Here is a 22,875-nt window from a genome sequence, read left to right as displayed (position 1 = left end):
GCTGTGTTCGGGTGCTTGGCAGTAAGTCTGACTCATTTCCGGTGGAGGTTGGGCTGCGCCTTGTCACCAGTCCTGTTTGTAATATTCATGGAAAGGATATCGAGGCGTAGTCAGGGGGAGGAGGGTTTCCGGTTTGGTGGGCTCAGGGTCTCATCACTGTTTTTTGCAGATGATGTGGTCCTGTTGGCTTCATCAGCTGGTGACCTCCAAGGCTAACTGGATCAGTTCGCAGCCTCGTGAAGCAGCTGGGATGAGGATCAGCACCTCTAAATCTGAGGCCATGGTTCTCAGCAGGAAACCGATGGATTGCCTACTCTGGGCAGGTTATACGGCCTTGCCCCAAGTGAAGGAGTTCAAGTACCTCAGGATCTTGTTCACGAGTGAGGGGACGATGGAGCGCGAGATTGGCCGGAGAATTGGCACAGTAGGGGCGGTATTGCATTCGCTCTGCCGTACTGTTGTGACGAAAAGGGAGCTGACCCAAAAGGAGAAGCTCTCGATGTACTGGTCAGTCTTCATTCCTACTCTCACCTCATCATCATGAGTGTTGGGTCATGACCGAAAGAACTTTTTTGGTTTTGTTTTTGGAAGAAATGCACACCATGCACGGCCGGACCGAAGACTAAAAGGACCATCCAGACTGTTTCCATCAGTAACTCCTAAAGCCATGGTATAGGGTTGTGTCAGTGCTCTTTGCAGGCAGTTTACACTTTTGTGATGGCAGCATTAATGCAGAAAATAATGAGATTTTAGAGCAGCATATGCTGTCATCAAGAGACTATGTTGTCCAGGGACAGCCATACATTTTTCAACAAGACAATACAAAACCACGTGCACACATTTATTTCAAAGGCATGGCTGCGGAAGAAGAGAGGACCTATATTGGAGCCCATGCACTCTTGGCCAGTCCCCAAATGTGTGTGCAGAATTTTGAAGGGAAAAATGCAGCAATGTTGGCCCCCTTACGGTTTCACACTTTAAGATGTATTTGCAAGAAGAATGGGACAAATAACACCTGACACATTTGGTAGCTTATCTTCAATGACAAACTCTTAAGTGTTTGGTGAAGGAATGCTAACATTATAAAGTAATTGTCAGGACCATAGACATCCCATAATAGACAGGTATTTTGGTCACATGACCTGGAGCACTGAGCTGGCCATCTTGAAAGGTTGAAGCGCCGTCAGTGGAAAATGCCTTTACATTTAAGACGTGAAAATTTGTGCTTAGGTCAATTCAGATACGTAGATTTGATTTCTGAAGTCAGCTTTATCATAACTGTTGGTCCTTTCTCCCTATAAGACTGAATGGAGCGTAAAGTGGGGCTCCTGTCAATAGAAAACTCATGTCATCAGTCAGCTCTCTGGCGGATTCTTTTTTTTTTCTCTCTCTCTCTGTGCTTTGACAGTGAAGGATTAGAACAAAATCATGAGCGGAAGAGGCAAAACAGGTGATAAAGCCAGAGCCAAGGTGAAGACTCGTTCCTCCCGTGCTGGATTGCAGCTTCCAGTCAGCCGTGTCCACTGTCTGCTTGGGGTGTGTGTGTGGGTGCCGGAGACCCCATTTACCTGGCAGCTGTGCTAGAGTGTGTGGCCGCTGGTTACCTTCCAAGATGGCGGGGCCGCGATCTGTTCCGGACAGGCCTTTTGTACCGCTCAACCCTATGTAGTGAATTTGTTGTCAGGACCCTCCCCCAAACCAACCACCATTTCACATCCCAACAATTTTGGTTTGGGGTTATAAATCATGTACTTTGATCTTTGGGTGGCATCTTGTCATTTGCTTCATCAGATTGCCAGTGTCTTTAATTTGGCATATTTTCCATTTGAAGTTTTTACCTCCAGATTGATAAGTTGAGTTAACAAAAGATGTTGGCTCATAGGATAAGAAACTGTCCTCAATAATGTGCAGGCTATTTAAATACTTTGCAGTTTGTCATAGTGTGCTTTTTAAGTCTTCAGTTTCTTATTTCCAGAGAAATCCAGAAGAAGCCTCCAGCACGACCAACAGCAGCAAAACCCTCTCTGCAGCCTAAAGCCCCTGATGTAGACTCTGCATGCTCGAGCCTGGAGGACCCAGAATTGGCACAGCTTAGTGCAGCCATCATGGCCTTAGGTGGTGACCTACCTGAGGAACTTCGCAGCCTTCCACCTGATATTTCCTCCCTTCCCACCTCTACGGTTCGTGGTCCTGGTCCAGAAGCCTTCCTTCCCCCTGCTGTTAACCTGAGTGGCAGTAGCTCTCTTCCATGGCCTGGTGCACCATCTGCCAGTCTTCCTCACTTCCCTACTAACTTGCCCCCTCCAGGGCTCTTGGCCCGGATTACTCAGTTTCCTGCTGCTGGTGGCATAGCGCGCACTGGTCCCCTCCCTCAGATAACACAATTGCCACCACAAATGCCAAGCCAGTCAGCATTATCAGGATATAGACTTCCTCATCATCAGAGTCCTCAACTTGGTCCTGTTGCTCCCACCCAAGTCCGACCCTCCACCACCACCGTTGACAGTGTCCAGGCTCCTATTCCCAGCTACAGTCCTACACCGCGCCACCCTGTGCCTCCTGCAGCCTCTACTGGCTACAGTGTACCTCCACAGATGGGGGCCTACCCCCAGTTCATGCCTCAACCAGCAATGCCCATTCAACATCCAACTCAAATTTCTGTACCCCAAACACAGCAACAGAAACACTTGCAGCCACAACGGTTCGCCCAACCAACTGGACAACCACTTCCTCATGGGTACCAGGCTGACCCTAGGGCTGCTCCTGGCCCTCACCCTCAACTTCAAGTCCAGCAAGCATATCAACATGAATACATACCTCCACAGCCTGGTGTTCCTCCCCAGTACCAGCAGGTATACCCTGGTCAGCTGCCGCAACAGCTTCGAAATGGCTTTCAGCCTCGGGCTCAGATTTGCCAAGGATACCAGACTCCACAGGGATATGTACCCCAGCAAATTATGCCAGGCTCATTGTCAAGACCACCTCAGACTCAAATGCCTCCTCAAAGTGCACAACCACACATGCCCTCAGTTTCTCAGACAACTCCCCCTAGTTCACAGCCCTACTTGCACTCTACACTAACTGGGCCTTCTCACCCACTCATATTATCACAGCAGCAACAAATCGCATTGCACTCTAATGTCCACCAGATGCCACCCAATCCACAGATGCAGATAGCAGGTGGACCCAGAGCACAAATACCCATTGCAAACCAAGTAGTGCCTCCAGTCTCACAGAATTACATTCCTCCAACTAATCAACAAATTCACCAGACCCTTCGTCCACAGATGCCTCCTGCCTGTCAACCACAAATCATTGCTTGTCCTCAGGCTCATCTGCCAAGGGCTTCTCTTCCACAGATGCCCCCAAACACTCTACCACCACAACACCACTCCCACCCTGGACAAATTTTCATACCAAATATGCCCCAGCAGCCTATGCAGATACCCAGTGCATCCCAGGCTCAACCCACTCACACTGGGGGTGTTGGCTACCCTGGTGGAGCTCAAACAATGCCACACCAGACTCTGGCTCCACAACCCATAGCTGCTCAGCAGCCTCAAGGTCCTCATCCCCAACCTTCTTCGATATACCCACCAGCTCCAGGAACTACTGTACCTTCAACCCCTCAGCAAACCAATGTCATGGGTCTTCATGGACCACATGCTGTTTCTTCTCAACATATGATACAGCCCACACCTGGAGGCACTTCAGCGTCAGCTCAACCACCTAACGCTGTCCCTCCTTCCCCATCTCCAACCCCCTCTCCATCTCCAGGACCTGCATCTTTAGGTCTGAACCCAGGACAGAGACCCACTCCAGTTCCTACCACTAGTGGCATAGCTCACCCGACTCTTCCCTCTCAGTCAGTCGTACCTCCCTCCACCTCACTGTTTCAGCTGCAGAACTCAAGTACAGATGACCTCCTTTCCTCAAGCCCAGAAAGCCAACCAGGAGGCACTAAGGCCCCTACCAATGTGCTCCAGCCAACTAAAGCTGACCCACAGGACGGTGAGCGCCGTAAGAAGAGCTCACAGGGAGTTCTCCTGATCCATGGTGACCCATATCAAGCCCCAGAGCGTGTTGCCCATCTTCATGCTGAGCTGGAATATTACAGAGCTCAGGTGGAATCTCTGGAGCAGCCCTCGGAGAATGAGGGTGGCTTGTCAGTGCTGGATGCCAGCTGGAAAGGGCTCCAAGATCAGCAGGAGAAAGATTCCCGCCAACTCTCTATTGCTATTGCCCGCTGTTACACGATGAAGAACCGTCACCAAGATGTTATGCCCTATGACATCAACCGTGTGGTGCTGCAGTCGGGCAAAGATGATTACATCAATGCCAGCTATGTGGAAGATTTGTCACCATACTGTCCACGGCTCATTGCAACGCAAGCTCCACTCACCGGCACGGCGGCAGACTTCTGGCTGATGGTGTATGAGCAGAAGGTGTCACTGGTTGTCATGCTCGTTTCAGAGCAAGAGCTGGAGAAGGTACTTTGTTTAGTTAATTTAGGCCAGCTTCTTAAAACACCAATGGTCTGCAATCTATTTATATATTAAAAAATAAACAGTTCTCGTGTCTCTTGAATTTGAGATCACACACCATCATTATATAACCCCTGAAATACAACATAAAGGTTTTGTGAGCAAGTTAAATACCTTGTGGTCCATTCTGAAAAAAAATTTCATTTTTTTTTTTTTTTTTTAGATTCATTATATACTGAAACAATTATGGACACTTGTTATTTTTGCTTGTCATACAATGTTGCTCCAAGATCTTGAACAGCACTTTATCGGCACTTGGATATGTTGACTTTTTTTTTGTTTACATGCCAAAGTCACTGCCTCCGCAAACACTTTAAGTCCCAGGTTATGAAGGTGGGTCTATATTTTTTTAGATTTTATTGTTGCACCCGATGTGTTTGCATGTTCTCCTGTCTTTTGCATTCTGAGAAACTGACATTTCTCAACATTCACCCAGTGAGTCAAAACTTCACATTTTCAAGAAATGTTTGATTCTCAGAATGCAAAATATGGAGAACCTCATGCGAGTCAAGCTCAAAGCTTCTCAATTGCCCCTCGTGTCTCTCAAAATGTTCTTATTTCTCTGAACAAAGTGCCATAAAGTGGTGTCAGTGTTTACAGTAATGCTGGGGAACCTGAGCAGCATTTTCTGTGTTTTGGCGAAATCTTTGGTACTAACTTGTTACGGCTTCACTGGGTGCAGCACTTTTTTCTTTTCCGAGTTTTGGTTTAAATTTATGGTTTTCGATCTTGCTTAGGGAAAGGTTCTACGCTACTTCCCAACGGAGCGCGGCCAGCAGCTCTCTCAGGGACCAATCATGCTCAGCCTAACAACACAGAAGATGACACCAACTCACGTGGAACGCATGATTAGCCTGCAGTATCGTGACCAAAGCCTGAAACGCACCGTCGTCCATCTTCAGTTCACTTCTTGGCCGGAGCTGTGAGTCATTACATTTTCGTTGTTGCTGTATTGTGTAAAATTAACTAGTCTTTTTCTCATCAGTCATTCATGTTAACCATTCTGTTCTTCTGCTTTTCAAACAAAATGCTATTAGTGTAAGTACATATGTGTGTTTAGATTCTGAGATGTCGTCTGAATGTGTTAGAAAAAAACAAAGAATTTGAAACAACAGTTCTAAAGGACTTCATGAACTGACATGAGGTTGTTTATTATTATTAAGTAATCTACAGCAGCATATCCTTGTTTTTGAATTTGCTCTTTATGCTCTAGCTGTTACGTTGCTGCTCTAGTGCAGTTCTACGCACAGCTTTGCAAGATAGTAAAAATCAAATTACTACTAATTCAGTCAGCAGAATGATTATACAGTTTCTGCAAGAGCAAACTGAGGAGAGCCGTCTGTGAAATCTGTTTGGGCTGTATTCCTCAAATACAGTACCTAAGTGGTTGGAAACATTTAAACGTTTATGCTCAGTGGGTAATATCTGTTGGTTTCTTCACTCACTTTCTGTCTCCAACTGTTGCTTGCTGTCCATCTGTCAGTCCTCACTCGCTATCTATGTCCCTCTGTTTGTCTGTATCTGAATATTACACCAATCAATAGCAGAATAAATTTTCTGTAAATTATATTTTAAGTATTTTATGCAGCTGATAATGCAACTACACCCTGTCATTAGCTAGAAGTAAATTCTGTATTACTTTACACCTGAAAGTTAAGCCTGGTCTACAGGCTGGTAGACCAATCCCTACACACAGTCACCTGCGTTACTTTCAAAATCCAAAGAACTTTTAATTCTTAAGAATATTCAGACATTAGAATAAGAGTGTGGAAAAATATTAAAATGTTCTTTTTAAAAAAAGTTGAAATCACAAGCAAAAAAATATGGATTATCAGCCTCTGTTAACAAAAATTGCACTTAAAGAAAAAAAAAGCAGATTTGAATGGTCGACATTCACAGTATTGTCCTCTCCCCGCGCATTCATATAAAGCCCAAAATGTTCCCGCAGATTTTGTGACCAATACATCTGTGTACACAAGTAACCCTGCTATTTAAACAATGTGGCCACTGGGCACGAAAATGACGACATCAGTCATCCGGCATAAACGTTGTGCCAAACCAACATGCAGATCCATGTCAGATCTGCTGTGGTGACCCCGAGTGAAAAGGATGAAGCTGAAAGAACTCACTTTACTGTTGATCATCAGGTGTCTCATTCAGCAGTGTGGAGACAAAATCAGTCTGTTACATCAAACCCACACAGATGTGGGAAAAGCCCAAGAGAAACAATAAATCATTAGTTACACTTTAATTCAGAAAACATGCCAGTGGTTGTTTCTGTAGAGGTGGAAGGTTGTTTCTGTGTTCATAATTTTAATTCTGATGCACATTTAAAGGATAAGCCGAAAGAACTTACTTATTTTACATTTCTCATCAGGGGGCTCCCTGACAGCAAGAGTAACCTCCTTCGCTTCATCCAGGAGGTTCACGGACACTATCTCCACCAGAGGCCCTTACACACACCTGTTGTGGTGCATTGCAGGTGACTCAGTGACTCAGATGAATAAACTGTTAAATACCATCAAGGAAACTTGTTAATGTACAAACTGTTGTAAGTTTCCAGTTATCTTCTTGATCAGTGGGTGATTATTTCATGTGCTTTAGTTTTAATTTTTTTTTGTTGTTTTTTTCACCGGTCACCTTCTTAGCTCGGGCGTGGGACGCACTGGCGCCTTCTGCCTGCTGTATGCAGCATTGCAGGAGCTGGAGGCAGGAAATGGGATTCCAGACCTTCAGGTTCTGGTGAAGAAGATGAGACAGCAGAGGAAGAATATGCTGCAGGAGAAGGTCAGACTCGATGGCATTTGGTTTTCGTGTTGGTTTGAGATGACTTTAAAACGACACCAGATGGGGCGTGGTGCCCCTGGACCACAGGTGTCTGCAATTTCTTCAGCAAAACTGGCTCAATGAGGCTGAGTGTCATTGGATGACAAACTCACTTAATTTAGAAAAGCTGCCTCATTTCATTCATCCCAACAAGGTTTTCTGAGATGCCTTGATCATAGATTAGTTTAACCATAGAATGTTCATAAAGTTGTCATGATGTGTCTGATGATCTGATGTGTGACTAGAATTTAAAATAATCAATTAAATAACACCGTCACGTTTACAGCTGCACCTGAAGTTCTGCTACGAGGCAGTGCTGAAGCATGCTGAGCAAGTTCTTCAGCGGCATGGCATCACTACTGCCACCTACAGCAAGAACAACAGTGCTGCAGCCACAAAGGTAAAAATAATATTTTCTAAGTCATACTAACGTAGTTTAGGTAGTTCATATTGATTGGTAAATCTTTGAATTTGAACAGTGTGAGGAAGCGTTAAGGCCCCATTTATTTAAAACAACAACAAAAAAAAGTTTACCATCCCTGCTCGCATGTTTTTTTTTTTTTGCAAATTTCATTGACGGCGGTCCAGCTGGTGCAAGAACCAGCATGTCCGCTAGGTGGTGAGTATGCTTTGGCCAAACACGGTCTTATTACATATACACGGCTGTGAGAAAGGGATGGTGGGTAGTCTTTCTTGTTCATTTTATTGGAATTTTCTCTCCTTCTTGCAGTCTTACTCCAGACAGGAGTCACAGCAGGACATCGTGCTTGGTGGTGATATGCCCATCAGCTCCATCCAAGCCACAATCGCCAAGCTCAGCATCAGACCACCCAGCACCAGTGACCCCACCATGGAAGCCGGCAGCTTCTGTGGCCCAGAGGAACCGTCAGTTCATATCTCACCCAACCTAGACTTGACGGGCGATATCCAAATGCTCCTGGCGCCTTCCCTGCCTGCAGATCTCCAGGCTCCTGCCTCAGTTAGCCCACCTCTCTCTCCGCCATCTTTCTCCCCTATGAAGTCACACTCTCCTCCACCCAATGGGGTGGAAGCAGCATCTCCCTCAGCATCACCACCACTGGATCCTCACCTCATCCCAGAGGTAGCGCCCAGCACCAGTCCACCTCCCTCTTGCTGTCCTCCGGTTCCTTCGTCCCTGGAGCTGCTGGCAGCTTTGACCCCTGAGGCCTTCTCCATGGACGGAGGGGGCAAGGGTAAGCATCGGGTGACAAAGCAGAGCTTCCTCCAACCTGCTGATGGTCAGGGTCTCCATGGGAGCCGAGAGGACGGCAGTGACGACCCGCTCAGTAGCCTGGACCCCCTCTGGAGCCTCAACAAACGCTGAAACAACTCCGATTGCTGTCCACCTTCTCCTCTCTTCACCACCAGAGGGCAGCAGTGGCCCTTATGTTCTTTCTTATTCTATTTTCACCATGGAAACAGTCCTGAGGGAAGCTGCAGACGTCATCTTAAATTACCGAGATGTGCCTGGTGGTGGATGATCAAGGTCTGGAGTGTTATGATTTTGTAAGACTGACTCTTAAATATCTTCTTTCATCACTGCACCACTGGGACCACGTGGCTATGCACTCGTCTGTCTTCAGTTCTGCCGTGTGCGCTGCCAGCATTATGCCTGTGATGTGGCCAGCAATCCCAGCATGCACCATCACATCCTTTGGTGGATTGTTGTCATGGATACACAAAGGCCTTGATGATGTCTGATTGATTTAATGACCAAAAAGAAAACCAGTTTTGTGAAGTTGCTGGGCAGAGACTGAAGCTGCCATGGTGACGTGACCTTGACTCAATCTGCAGTGCGCCACGTTTAGTCGCTATGGTAACACAAAGCAGCCAATGTCTTTAAGCATTAACTTTGTAACGCTGTAAATAGCTTGAAGACTATTACAACAATCCCTCTGGTGGTAATTTTAAAACTTTTACTAACTGTTGAATATTGTACAAACAAAATAAAAAGTAGACAACCTGCTGTTGTATCAAAGCTTCTTTATTTGAAAATTAGTACAAAGATTTGCGTTTGTTATAAAATAGTAAATTAAACTGCCTCCGTAACATCCTGTTGATTCAGCCAGTGCTGGGAGACTTGGAACACATTTACTTTAAACCATTAGAGATGTTTCCACAATCCTGACATTTGTGGAAAAATGACACTTTTTTTCTCCGTACTCAGCCACAGGAAATGTTCCTTTGTCATCAGACAGGACAGAAACATTCACAGGCTGCAGTCTGAAAATGACATTGACATCTGGATGAGAGACAGCAGCCTTCCCACTGAAAATCATTCACATTCCTATGAAAAAAAGTGCCATTTCTACAGCTTTCTGACAGAAAAATGCAAAGCTACTAAACCGACACTGTTATAGAGCCAACACGAGCACACCTATGATTCCTGTGAGACACAGTCATCCCTAAACTTAAACTGCTGTAATGAAATTTAATTCGGAGCAGTTCTGCAGATGTTTCGGATGCTTCAGTTATCTGGAACCAGAACTGGGCTGCTTCCCTGGCGTGTGCAGTGTGTTTATACTAAAACCAAAAGCTAAAGCTCCTAATGCTAATCTACACATCCTTCTCTGTAAGTCAGTGGTCACAGCAGTACCTTATGTCAACAAATGCTGTGATATCATAAAGCATTAGTTGGTCTTACGTTAAACCAAAGTCCCATTCATCTTGTGAACCTTTAAAAAAAAAACTGCTTAAATTTGTGTTGTTTCTCCTGGTTCAGCTCAAATTAAGTTGGTTTTTAGTTTTCAGTGAAAAAGAAAAACATTCAATGCTGCCTGTCTGAGTGACAGGTGATCATTTAACTCCTTTCTCCAATCATAAACCTATTTGTCATACTCGCTTGTGCAGTGGTAACACTAATCCGCCGATCATACTCACTCATGCTTGTTGGGTGATGACCATGGAGCCCCACCCACTTCCTGATAGCATCAACATGGGTTTCCACATCACACTGCAGAACTGTATAAGAATTTTCTTTTTTTTACATTCCACTATTCTACCCCTCTTAAATTTTAATTCATAATATACACTTTAAAAAAAAAGTGCAATGATTTATGAATGCGTACTGTGAATTTATTTTAAGAGTAAAATTGCATTTTCCCATTCTTATTTCCCAATTTAGACAAATTGAGAATTTCATAGATGACAAGTTTTGCATGTTCTCATTTCAACAGATTATTTCACCGCTGTCCTTCTTGGAGTCTTAAAAAAAACTGAAGTTTTTCAGTGGAAATGAACAAGGTTAGCGATTTCAAACCTGAAACTCAAATTGTGAAGGGAAAAACTGACAGCTTTGTGATGAATGTATTTGTACTTCAAAGTGGGTCAAACCATGTTTATCAAAATTTTCAGGGTTGCAAGTTAATTTTTCTTGTTAGAGTGGACATCAGAAAATGATTTAAAAGCTAACAACTGGGACAACGCAGCACATAAATGATTGACCGTAAATGACTGCTTTCATCTGCGCAGCTGCTGGCCTGAGTTAGAATAATTCAGTGTTGGCCATGAAGAAGTCACCAACACTTATTGTTGTTCAAATAACTAAACTTTCAGCAGCAAGTCTCTCACCAGCACACATCTGGATTTATGACTGTTTTCACATCTTTACTGGCTGTTAAAGATTCAGTGCACAACTTGGTGATGGCTACAGAATGTGCTGCAAGGTCCAAAACAGTGACTTACAGCAAGAGTTGTGTGGCTAAAATGGAAATCTTGCACATTAAAATGTCAAGTTGACTAAGTTACAGTAAATCGTGGTTAAAAAAAAAAAAAAACCTTAAAAAAATAAAAGCGAGCCAATGTAAACATGGTGACATTGCAGCCTGGGTCGAGCGACCTCAGATTTTAAAAAGTTTGGAGGTGGCGCCTGATGAAGCCACAGCGATCCCTCCAACACCATCAGTAACCCCAGAGGTCCAGGCTGGACTACAAACCAGGAACTTTCCCTCTGCAACCCCCACAAATAAAACACTCATTTCCCATTTAACATCACAAATAATAATAATTACCCAAAATACATTTACATTCATGCTATTCTTACAATAGCCACAATTAGCTATTTATAGCAAACTGTTATTTGAAAAAGTGTTGCTAATAAATAATTTATATAAAAAGAGCCCTCTCTGGAGGATTACTCTGTACAGCAGTCACTCCTCTCTCACACACACACTTTGTTCTCTGCAAAAAAATGAAATCAAAAATCACACCTGGACCACAAGTGAACAGGCCACCATGCTGTCCAGATCCTTGCAAATGAGGCAGCGGGAATATCTAATAACTACTTTCTTCCTCTCTGGGTGGGCGGGCCCATGTGAAGCCCCACCCACATCAGCAGCATAGAGGGCAGAGCCACAAAACAAACATAGAAAGCACAAACTGTTAAGTCCCACTCAGGTTTCTTCACTCAGCCAACGAAAGTAAAGATGCAGCAAGTCGTCCTCATTCTGCTGTAACATGTCACACATGCGCGCACACGAAGGCATCCTGCAAATGTGTAGACAGGCTTTCATGTCTAAAACAATGAAAACCAGGCCCAGGAATGATAAGGAGAAACATCGTTTGCCGCAGCAAAGCATCCAGCTTGTGTCCTCAGTCTAGTTTCTCCAGCACTGATGGCACGTACACCAGGCTCAGCTCGCTGCCAAAGTCACACACAATTGCGGCGTTGTCCAGCACCAGCAGCTGCCGGACACCATGACCATCACTGCTCTGGCCAAGGTAGACAGTCTGGAGCAGGTCACCGAAGTTCAAGTCCCAGAAAGACACACAACCTTGGCCCCCGGTCACCAGGAGTGAGTCAGAAATCACTCCCAGACTCGCACCACATCCCACCTCCTGGAGAGGAGAGAAGATTCCAAATAAACACAGGGCGTTGTACTGGGTGGAGTTAGCCACATATAGAAACTCATTCTCAGTATCAAGACTAACCTACAGGGTCACTCATCAAATGATGAGACATCTGGTTGCCATGACAATGGCACTGTGATCAAAGGCATTATACTGGTTAACATGATTTTTACCTCCGCCAAGGAGGTTATGTTTTCGGTCGCGTTTGTCAGCAGGATAACTCAAAAAGGTTTGAACGGATTTTGATGAAATTTTGTGGAGTGGTTGGAAATGACAAGAGGAACAAGTGATTCAATTTTAGTGGTGATCCGGATCACGATCCAGATCCCAATGCTAACGCATTAGCATGTCTATGGCATTTTCAATGTTAAAAGTTAGCATTAAGCAGTTGCAGCTGTCATCACGTTCGGGTGCATTTGTTTTCAAATTGTAATACTTCTTAAATTTATTTTTGTTTATAGAAATTTTCTGAAGTGGTTGGAAATGACAAGAGGAACAAGTGATTAAATTTTAGTGGTGATCTGGATTTCTTAAATTTATTTTTGTTTATATATTAATAATCTAATGATTATTATATACAATTTTAGAGAAAGAGACAAAAAGAAATAAATCACTGTGCCAAGGAGGGAATCTCTTTAGGGTCAGTGACCCTATGGCCTTGTTTCATAAATGTTAAAAAATTCATATATTTGCAGTTTAGCTGAATAATAAATTGAATTTTGTTTCTTTGTTTTTGTCTATAAGCACATGCAATATCAATATCAGTGCTCAGATGACAGTAGCTTCTGGGAAAGGTGCAAGTTGCAATAAACTGATGCCAAGCACTAAGGATACATGCTATCCAGTCACAGCAGATGAAACTTTTTTTTACTACTGAGCAAACATCGTTAGACTTTTTTAGGTTCAAAATGCTGCAGCTAGAGTACTGACGGGGACTAGAAGGAGAGAGCATATTTCACCCATATTGGCCTCTCTTCATTGGCTTCCTGTTAATTCTAGAATATAATTTAAAATTCTTCACCCTCTCTATTTTTAAGATTAAGCTTAAAACTTTCCTTTTTGCTAAAGCTTATAGTTAGGGCTGGATCAGGTGACCCTGAACCATCCCTTAGTTATGCTGCTATAGACTTAGACTGCTGGGGGGTTCCCATGATGCACTGAGTGTTTCTTTCTCTTTTTGCTCTGTATGCACCACTCTGCATTTAATCATTAGTGATTGATCTCTGCTCTCTTCCACAGCATGTCTTTTTCCTGATTCTCTCCCCTCAGCCCCAACCAGTCCCAGCAGAAGACTGCCCCTCCCTGAGCCTGGTTCTGCTGGAGGTTTCTTCCTGTTAAAAGGGAGTTTTTCCTTCCCACTGTTGCCAAGTGCTTGCTCACAGGGGGTCGTTTTGACCCTTGGGATTTTTCTGTAATTATTGTATGGCTTTGCCTTACAATATAAAGCGCCTTGGGGCAACTGTTTGTTGTGATCTGGCGCTATATAAATAAAATTGATTTAAATTGATTTGATTAGGTTCAATGATTCCACGGCGTGTAGATGTTATGGCGTCAGTGACCCCATGGCCTTGGCGGAGGTTTGCACTCTGAGTGTTTCTATTTTTTTTTTTTAAATGGAGTTTTTTTTTTTTCCCCCAGTGGATTTTGGGTCATTTTGGGGCGCTGAATCCGAATCTGCTGTTAGTTTGCCAATCACATCACATTTTTGAGATATGAAAACATATTTCTCGTATCAAGCATTGAAGCAAAAGCTGCAACTCTCGCACACCTTTTGTGACACCTTTTTGGTGTCATAAACAATGACAGCTCTTGTTCACATTTTGCAAACCTGGTTTAAAAACTATGATTTTGAAGCTGCTTTTGTGCGTGATTAGTGGCGTCAAACTCATGAGTGAATAAACAACATTTGTAATCCATCAATACGGAACATGCAGATTGGGGGGAAAAAAAAAGTGATATGATAGAGGAAATCTGAGCTCAGATTCAGATTCAACACCCCAAAGTTACCCAAAATCAGTTCTCAAAGTCCATGCAAGAAAAAAAAAAAGATTTTGTTGACCAGTGTTATAAAAGGAAGACGTGTGGTACAGAAATCACACGATACAGAGACAAGTGGACGGCTTGTTACTTGGGTTAATATTTTGTACTTAAAAAAAAAAAAAACTTTGACATCCTTTCAGAAGAGACGGTTCATGGTTCATTAGGCAGACTGCACCAAACAACACTCAGATACAGAATTCATTGGTTTTACAGATTTATATGTTACCTTTTAGTTTTTCCAAACACACCTCTATTAGTTTGGTACTGATTAACAATGCTTCAGCTAATGCACTTTATTCCATACTTCATTAGGTGCACCCTGCTACCAAACATTGACCGGACAGGCTGGCGTTTGAGCTGACAGCACTGCGTACAAATAATGCAGAAATGTGAATTAACAAGGAGCCAAAAGTAGCAAGTTTATAGAAAGAGTGGTTTCTGTCTCTTGCCAATGTAAAGAGCAGCTGACACGTGTCCTGTACCTGCTGTATGGAGTAGAGTTTGATGCCGGTGCTGCGGTCCCAGACACAGATGAGGTCATCAAGTCCAGAACTGATGACACAAGAGGTGGTGCACACCAGTGAGGTGACATCACCACAGTGACCATAAACATGGCGGACACGGCTCCCTGTCAGGACGTCCCATAGGCAAATGGCACCATCCTGTCCGCCACTTGCCAGGACCATAGTCTGAGAGACAACAGAAGGCTACTTGCAGGTCAGAGAACACCTCAAATAGGTTTCCATTTTTATAGAAAGCTTGAACGAAGAAATCCAATGAGTCAGAGACGTTCCTAAAACAGACGCTGGCTACGCATTCTTCAAATCCTAATGGTCAGACAATAATGTGGTGTATTTTTTCAATATGATTGGAGAACACACATATGTGTGTATGTGTGTGTCATTTTTTTAATACATAGCATCTATTGCATCTTTTGTGTATTGTCTGTACTCTGCTTGTTTACTTTTTTCTTTTTTGTTTAACTATACTGCTATAACAAGTGCATTTTAATCCCATTTATTTTTTCATTTTATTGATCCCAGGATGGGGATGAATAAAATCTTATGTCTTAAATAACACATCGCTAAAGACTGTATATTATATGTGAAAGTCAATGTATCTTTAAACATAGATTTGGCGACATGAAAAAAGGTTGAAAATAGTGTATATGTGCTGGGCAATGTTGAATTAATTGGTACATCATGGGAAATATTTTTCTGCCCAAAGTGGAAATCAGAAATCACTCCGTGCAGCAGCAGCTTGCTTACTGCCGAGTGTGAGGCCCAGAGATTCAGCTTCATGGCTCATCTGACTCCATGCCACAGCACCACATGTACACCTTGGAAATGGGTCGTGTTTTTAAACACACAATTAAGAGATTTAACCCCATCCTAAATTTCAGCACTCTGGCTGCCGCTCCTTTCAGTAAATATTCATCAGCGCTCAGTTTTATGTCTGGAGAAATCTGTCATGATTCGCCATTAAGTTAATTTTTCTCAAGTCTGTTTGCAACAGATGTGATATGAGGCAACATTCATACTGGCTTAAGAATACATTCTACACCATCTACTGACTAAAACTGGTACTACATGTCCACCTTGTTTCAACCAGCAAACAGATTGATTTTTGGACTTTTTTTCCCAATCCATTTCCTGTCATAATATTAAATAACACGATATCATGAGTATCGATTTTGCTTTTCCCCACCCCTATGGTATATCATTGTTTTCAGGTGGAAAAAGTATTTGAACCATTTACGATATGAAGTATAATCAGATGGGACATATTACTGACTTGATCTATGTAGATGGCTGTAATCCCTCCAGAGTGACCCTGCAGGGTGAAGAGGCAGCACGAGTCCTCTAGACGACACACCTGGCAGGAAAAAAAAGGAAGAATTTATAATAATGTCACATTAAGGCAGACATTTTCTAGATGAGATACCTCAGTTTACAAACTGGTCAACTTCTGTACATTTAACTGACAAATGTGTTCTTAAATCGTAACACATACAGTTTCTGCTACTGAAGACATCATTGAAGTGGTGCTTCCAAAACTCATGGAAGGATTAACAGAATGATTCGTTTTCACCCCTCTGCATTTTTGTTTTCAGCAGGTACAACAAAAGTTTACTGTAGGTCTTTGTTGATGTAAGCGGCTGATGTTCCTTCTTCCAAAAACAATGACATGATGAATTACAGCTCATTTATACAGAAAAGGAGTTCTACATACACAAAATGTGTTTATTTTGTGTGCTTATACCTGCACTTTCTGTAACAAAAGTGGTATGTTTCCTTTAGAATTTAAATATTAATAAATAATTAAGACCTTAATTAGGCTAATTAGCAAAACCACTCCTGTGAAAGCTACTTAACATTTGTCACTATACTGTTTGGGATTTGAGGAACTGAAATAATGTGGATCAGGTAGAAGCTGGTGGTGTTTACCCGGACAGTGTGGTCCTGGCTACCTGTGACGACCCTCCCGGCAGCCGCCCGCAGCACTGTGATTGGCTTCTGGTGGGCGCACTGTACCGAGCGTGTGAGCTGGCAGCTGATCATGTCCTCGCTGCTGTAACAGGGAGACGGCGACACGCTGCCTCGCCCAGGAGCACCTGGAGAAAAATAACATTACGAAGTAATGCAAATCCATATTACTTTGTGCAATTTCCTTATTAGGGTGGGATTGACGGGGTGCACACAAATAAAATCTCAAAAACAACATCATCAAAAAACACTACGAGTCCGACTCCAGTTCAATGTGCTTTTTCTCACTACATTGGGTTTATGTAAATCTTTGCAGCAAACAGAAAAACACCTACTTAAATGTTACAGATAGTCTCTTTATAATTTTCAACTTCATAATAAGTAAATAATAGTTTATTAAAACAATTTATACAATTAACACATACAGAAACGAGCAATCAGAGATTTTGGACATCTGCCAATCCGGATCTGGATCTAATGGAGTCTTCCATGGCATAATACGCATCTGTGGTGCAAATTTGCCGAGAATCCGTAACTGAAGTAGTTTTGACGTAATTCTTCTAAGGCTATATAAAGTGGAACTTGACCCAGAATCCGGATCACCTCCAAAACGTAATGGAGTCTTCCTTGGTCTAATATCTATCTGTGGTGAAACTTTTTTGTCAAATCTGTGCAGTAGTTTTGATGTAATCTTGCTAACAGACAGACAAATAAATAAATAAATGGTGACAATTTTATTATGTCCTTGGCAGACGTAAGTAGTTTTCACTATACATTATTCCAATAACATCCATCAAATGCTGTCTATGTTCATCCTGAAAATTCATCTAATATTACATCAGCTGCTTGCCCTGCATGTTTTCTAACTCTTAATCAAGAAAACAAATAAAAGTTAAATAATCATGTGTAATTAGAGCTGTTGCACATGATAGCTGGTTAGATGACCTCTCAGAGCTGGAGTGTGCACACCTGAACCCCTGCAGATGTGGATTTCTTCCCCTTCTCCTTTGGCACCCCATACAAACATGAACAATCGTGGGAGAATAGTGGCTCTGAGAGGCAGAATATTCGGCTAACGAGGCTTAACACTGAGCGTGGCGCTAATTTCAAGAAGCTCAAAATTAAGCAACAACAGCGTGGGGCAGTTTGTGTACGAGGTACTATGAGGACAAAGGAGGATTTTAGAGGCATGTTTGTGGTGAGGACGAGGCTGTAAAAGCCTCGCCCTATCTGAGTACCTGGCAGCTATGAGGACCAGACTGGCTATTTTAACTCAGCCCTCTTGCACACTACAATTCCACCTGCTTTGTGCGCTGGACGGTGTATATAAAATAATTATTTTGTAGAGGATTAATCATTTTCTGTCAGATGTTATTGGATGTTAAAAACACCTCTAATCGCTTCTGGAATTACACAGGACTGCTTCATCTAGACCTTTTTTTCCCCTCTCGTTCACTGAGGTGGAGAACGTATTTGGAACAGCTTAAAAAAGGTAACTATTTGTGATGTTTTAATAGCTTGGTAAAACAGTTGCATGTTCATTCCTTCTAAATAAGCAGCTGTAAAAGTATGTTTATGATAGATTTAACATCTTGTTAATGGATCAGATGAGCTCCGCGGTGTGTGCGCACTGATGCAGTGACACACTCAAGACGAGCATTCACTCAGAACGGCAGCTCACAAAAGAGTGATTCTGCAGTCAATAACAGACGAACACAAAGTTACAAGTTGGATCACGGTGTCAAAATGACTGTGTGTTTAAAGCCGCGGAATAAATAAAGCCAGCGAGAAGGAGTGCAGCAGTGACTGTCCGATGAGCGATTTTGCAGACACTAATAGATGAAAACAGTTAAAAGTTGGATCACCAGTGTCATAATGACTTTATAAGGTACGGAAGAAATAAAGCCAGGGAGAGGAAGCACTGAGGCAACTGTGCAGGAACCCATAGTTCGGTTCTAGCTGGTCTGGTGCATTTAATGACTCTGGAACTCTTTGGGGGAGGTGATGGTCTAGTGGTTAAGATGTTGGACTTGAGACCAGAAGATCCTTGGTTCAAATCCATGCCTGACTGGAAAATCACTAAGGGCCCTTGGGCAAGGTCTTTAATCCCCTATTGTTCCCGGTGTGTAGTGAGCGCCATGTATGGCAGCACCCTGACATCGGCGTGAATGTGAGGCATAATTGCAAAGCGCTTTGTGCGACTGATGCAGATGGAAAAGCGCTACATAAATGCAGTCCATTTACCATTTGGAACACAGGTAAACACCAGCCTGGCGCATGGCGCATACCGGCCAGACTGTACTGGAGCGTCTATTTTTGGACTGCGTTTAAAACGTGTCAACATCTTGAATGGATGCTGTGAATTGAAAACCCACACTTTAAAGGGACCAAGTGTGGGAGGGCTGGAGGTTTGGACCAAACCCAAAGCTAAACATGCACCAACACTGCGTTACATGGGGCTACATGGATCATATGCAACGACACGAGCCATTCGAAGCTGGACCGGGCTCAAATGACAGGTCGGTCGTGGCTCACTAGAAGCTGATACGTGGCACATGTGAGGTACGGAGAGGCACATAAAGGCGCCTTAGTAGCGGATACGTGATAGCTTAAAACGTGGATCATCATTTGAATAATCACTGACACACCCATGTGTGGCTCATTATTCATGGCTCATTATTTAGTGGGACCGAGGCTTAAGTACATCAGCTAAAATCACACAGCCAGAAGACTCAAAGCCAAAACAACCGTCCTTTCTGTCCCAAATAAAAACAAGACAGAGCCTCACCCCTGTACTGCAGCAGACTCAGAGGCTTGTTGATCTCAATCTTGAAGAAATCCAGAGAGCCGTTCAGCCGGGCTGCTACGATTCTGAGGAGGAGGAAGAGAAAAGATAACCACACTCATCACGAAGCCACATGAAACAATTAGAAACTTGATGCAGCTCATGACCATGTTTTTGGCATCAATAAATGTGGAGAATCATTCTACATTGGACATTTTATTGCACAAACATAAGTCGTTACAAATTGGTGGCTGATGCTAATTTCACATTTTAATGTAGCCTGTCCTAAATGAAGCCCCGTTAGCCTGTGTGGGGGTTTGTGCGTTTTAACCTGTTGTTGAGAAAGGCTAATGCTGTGATTCCAGAGACACCGTCTTCATTACTGCAGCGCAGCAACCCTTCAACTGCATCCCACAGCTGCAACAAAATAATCAAAAAGCTGCATTTTAACTCAACATGAAGTAGCACAATGTGCTGACAAAGAAGAATAAAGGTCGGTTTTATTGTCATTGTGCACACATACAACAAAATCTGTCCTCTGCATTTAAACCACCCTAATTACAATCAGACACAATCCAAACACTGGGAGCAGTGGACAGCCACAGTCTGGCAGCCGGGCGCAAACTCCAGGTGTAGAAACATTGTCTTGGTCAGGGGCAGAGAAAGGAACAGATGCTAATGTGCATGATTTTGATAGCAGGGGGAACTCAGGCAGACATGGGGAGAACAGGTCAAGTTCACATGGAAAGGAACTGGGCATGTGTGGAATCAAACAAAAGACTGTCTTGCTGTGTTAACCACTGATCCACAGTGCTACAGCTCAATATATATCACATAGTGATATTTGAAATCAGGGTTTGCTGTAGCATTTTAAAAGCTGATATAAAGAATGCTTTTTGGTTCATGCTAACACAATTTTAGCTACATTTAAGTAGTTATTTAAGTTTAATACATAAAGATCATTCTATAGGAGCCAGTTAAAATGAGAGTTGATTTAGAGTTTCTTTTGAACCATCTATCTAAAAGCAGAGTATCAATAACGTAGAGCCCATCTGGGGTTTAGTCCCCGAACTACTTCCTCACACTTTACATACCATGAATAAAATTATTTATCAACAGCTCTAAATTTTCTACATCATTTTAGTATTTACATTTTTGTGTAAATACACTTTTGAATGAACCCTGAACAACCAGGGTTTATATGTTTATGTAATATTTAAAGCAGTGTGTAAGCTGTCTTGCAGGATAGTAATTTAGACACTGCTGTAAATAGTTTACTGGTAGTTGAGGTTCTCTTTCAAAATCTTTACAATGTCCCCAGCCAGGGGGACAAGGGGTGAGAACAGCCTCCCCCACTAGCAACACCCTTAAAATAACGCTCCACTTTTGAAGATATTTTAATGATATTGTTTGCACATAACACTACTGTTATTATTTATCATTATTAACAACAGAACATTCGCTCAATTAACTGAGTGTCGTCATTTTACTCCTACAACTCTGCACTAAGTGTAATTGAGTAGCCATATAAACAGGAGATGACATATGGGGGATATGTCATCTCCTGATGTTTATATGGCTTCCACAAATCAGTAATACAAAGTGTCGAGGGAATCACCCAAGTTCACCCATATGCTAAATATGAGTGAAATTGGTCAAATGGTTCTTGAGATATCACGCTAACAAGAAAAAAAAAAAAAAAAAAAAAAGGACAACGGATGTGCTGATTGCTATATTGCCCATATTTTTCATACCGGGAGGCTAAAAAAAATCTGTTTCACAATAAAACCATAAAGGAGGAGTTTGGGTTGAACACGTTTTTATTGAGCGTCAGAGCTTTTGAACTGTCAAGCATGCACATTGGATTGATTTTAATGTGCTTGCAATGTGCTTTGTGGAAGTGGAAAATATCAGAAAGTACCAGCAGATACTAAATATGAAAAATATCCCGGTATGACATGTGAGATCTGGAGCTAAGCATTAGAGGCATGCGCTGAAAATGAGAAAACCATATATAAAAATGGCTGTAGTTCCTAAGAGGATCTTCAACATTCTAATTAGTGTTTTTTTTTTTTTTTCTTTTTTCATTTTACCTACCTCCAGTTTACCACTGCTTCTCCCTGCAGCTATCAAATTTCCTCTTAACTCCATGGACCAGACAGCACTGTCCCAGTCTGCAGTCACTTGTGCTGCACCTGTTGAAGCCTTTTCTTGTAACGAGGGAGCCGTCGCATCTCCGAGGTTCAATCTCCTTTGGAGCTGAGTGCCTGTGGGAGGTGAGGAGCACACGGAGGAAGGGGAAGGGAAAGTTGGGGGTGAGGGAGGCTCATACTCCATGTATGCTCGCTCCACCAGGCCCCCAAAGTTGAAGCCTCCTCTTGGCGGAGTACCGAGATGGGTAGGAGGCTGGGAGGTGAAGTTGGTGTCAATGAGATGGGTGAGATCAGGTTGGTCAGTAAACAGATCTGGCCGCGATGACATGCTGTAGCTTCTCAGTGCGTATGCTTCATCCTCGGATAGGTCATCTTCATTGACAGAAAAGTCATATCCCTCAGAGCCAAAACCCTCTGATTCTGCAGCTCCACTGACACTGTCCCAGCCATCTTGTTGTTCCCAGCAGCCACTGCTACTGCTCCATCTCAGCCTAAAAGAGAACCAAATTACCATTTGATACTATTTAATAATAAAATATAATAGGTTAATACATTTTATTTTTCCTCACAAACAAACAAAACGTACCTGTGCAACCAGTAAAATTAAGACTGTGGTTCTGTGTTTGGGTGATATGATAAAAACAATGGAGTAGAAGTAATACTATAAAATTTTCATCAACCATTTTATGTACTAGTATATCACTTTAAATGATGATAATACAAGTTACATGAAATATGTTTCTAAGAAGATATGTTGCACAATAAGTACAGTTAGGTTAGATCAAGGGTCATCTGTCAGCTATGTCAATCACAGTGGACTATGACACAAATATTTCACCAGACAGATAGACAGACACTTCCCCAGGAAACAAAACTGTCTGCCTACAGATTTTCAATGCCACGCATTTATGTCTTGTTACTGATCCGTCCAAATACAGATGGCTGCCGCTTAGTATGGGTTTATAGATTTTGAAATCTGAAAAATCATTGTGTTTTCTGCTAATGTTGCTGGTTTTATTTTGATAAAGTCGTGTGCTTTGCCACAATGGTGACTGGAATAAACAATAAAAGCAAATACCAGAAACAGTAATTTGAGTAAATTATATGAATACACAGCTGCTGGAACAACATTTACTTGACAGCAACTTTTCACTGGTAGCCTGGATTGACTC

The 22,875-nt window shown here is 42.7% G+C and overlaps 2 protein-coding genes across 2 annotated transcripts in view; one reads left to right on the top strand and one right to left on the bottom strand.

Annotated features, from left to right (window-relative positions):
* Positions 1-9,354, top strand: part of ptpn23a (protein tyrosine phosphatase, non-receptor type 23, a) — a 46,819-nt gene extending 37,465 nt beyond the window's left edge. Inside the window, exons 19-24 of the mRNA XM_034174358.1 lie at positions 1,976-4,490; positions 5,282-5,466; positions 6,922-7,026; positions 7,193-7,331; positions 7,657-7,770; positions 8,101-9,354. Of these exons, the coding sequence (XP_034030249.1) occupies positions 1,976-4,490; positions 5,282-5,466; positions 6,922-7,026; positions 7,193-7,331; positions 7,657-7,770; positions 8,101-8,715 (3,673 nt within the window). The 3' untranslated portion in view covers positions 8,716-9,354. The remainder of the gene's footprint in view (positions 1-1,975; positions 4,491-5,281; positions 5,467-6,921; positions 7,027-7,192; positions 7,332-7,656; positions 7,771-8,100) is intronic.
* Positions 9,355-9,357: 3 nt separating this feature from the next.
* scap (SREBF chaperone) overlaps positions 9,358-22,875 on the bottom strand; it is a 96,069-nt gene continuing 82,551 nt past the window's right edge. The window contains 7 exon segments of the mRNA XM_034174359.1: positions 9,358-12,227; positions 14,762-14,968; positions 16,074-16,154; positions 16,727-16,893; positions 19,554-19,636; positions 19,882-19,967; positions 21,648-22,194. Coding sequence (XP_034030250.1) covers positions 11,982-12,227; positions 14,762-14,968; positions 16,074-16,154; positions 16,727-16,893; positions 19,554-19,636; positions 19,882-19,967; positions 21,648-22,194 — 1,417 coding nt within the window. The 3' untranslated portion in view covers positions 9,358-11,981.

The sequence above is a fragment of the Thalassophryne amazonica genome, chromosome 7 (genome assembly GCF_902500255.1).
Source record: "Thalassophryne amazonica chromosome 7, fThaAma1.1, whole genome shotgun sequence".
NCBI lineage: Eukaryota > Metazoa > Chordata > Actinopteri > Batrachoidiformes > Batrachoididae > Thalassophryne > Thalassophryne amazonica.
This window is presented reverse-complemented; position numbering and strand designations above follow the sequence as displayed.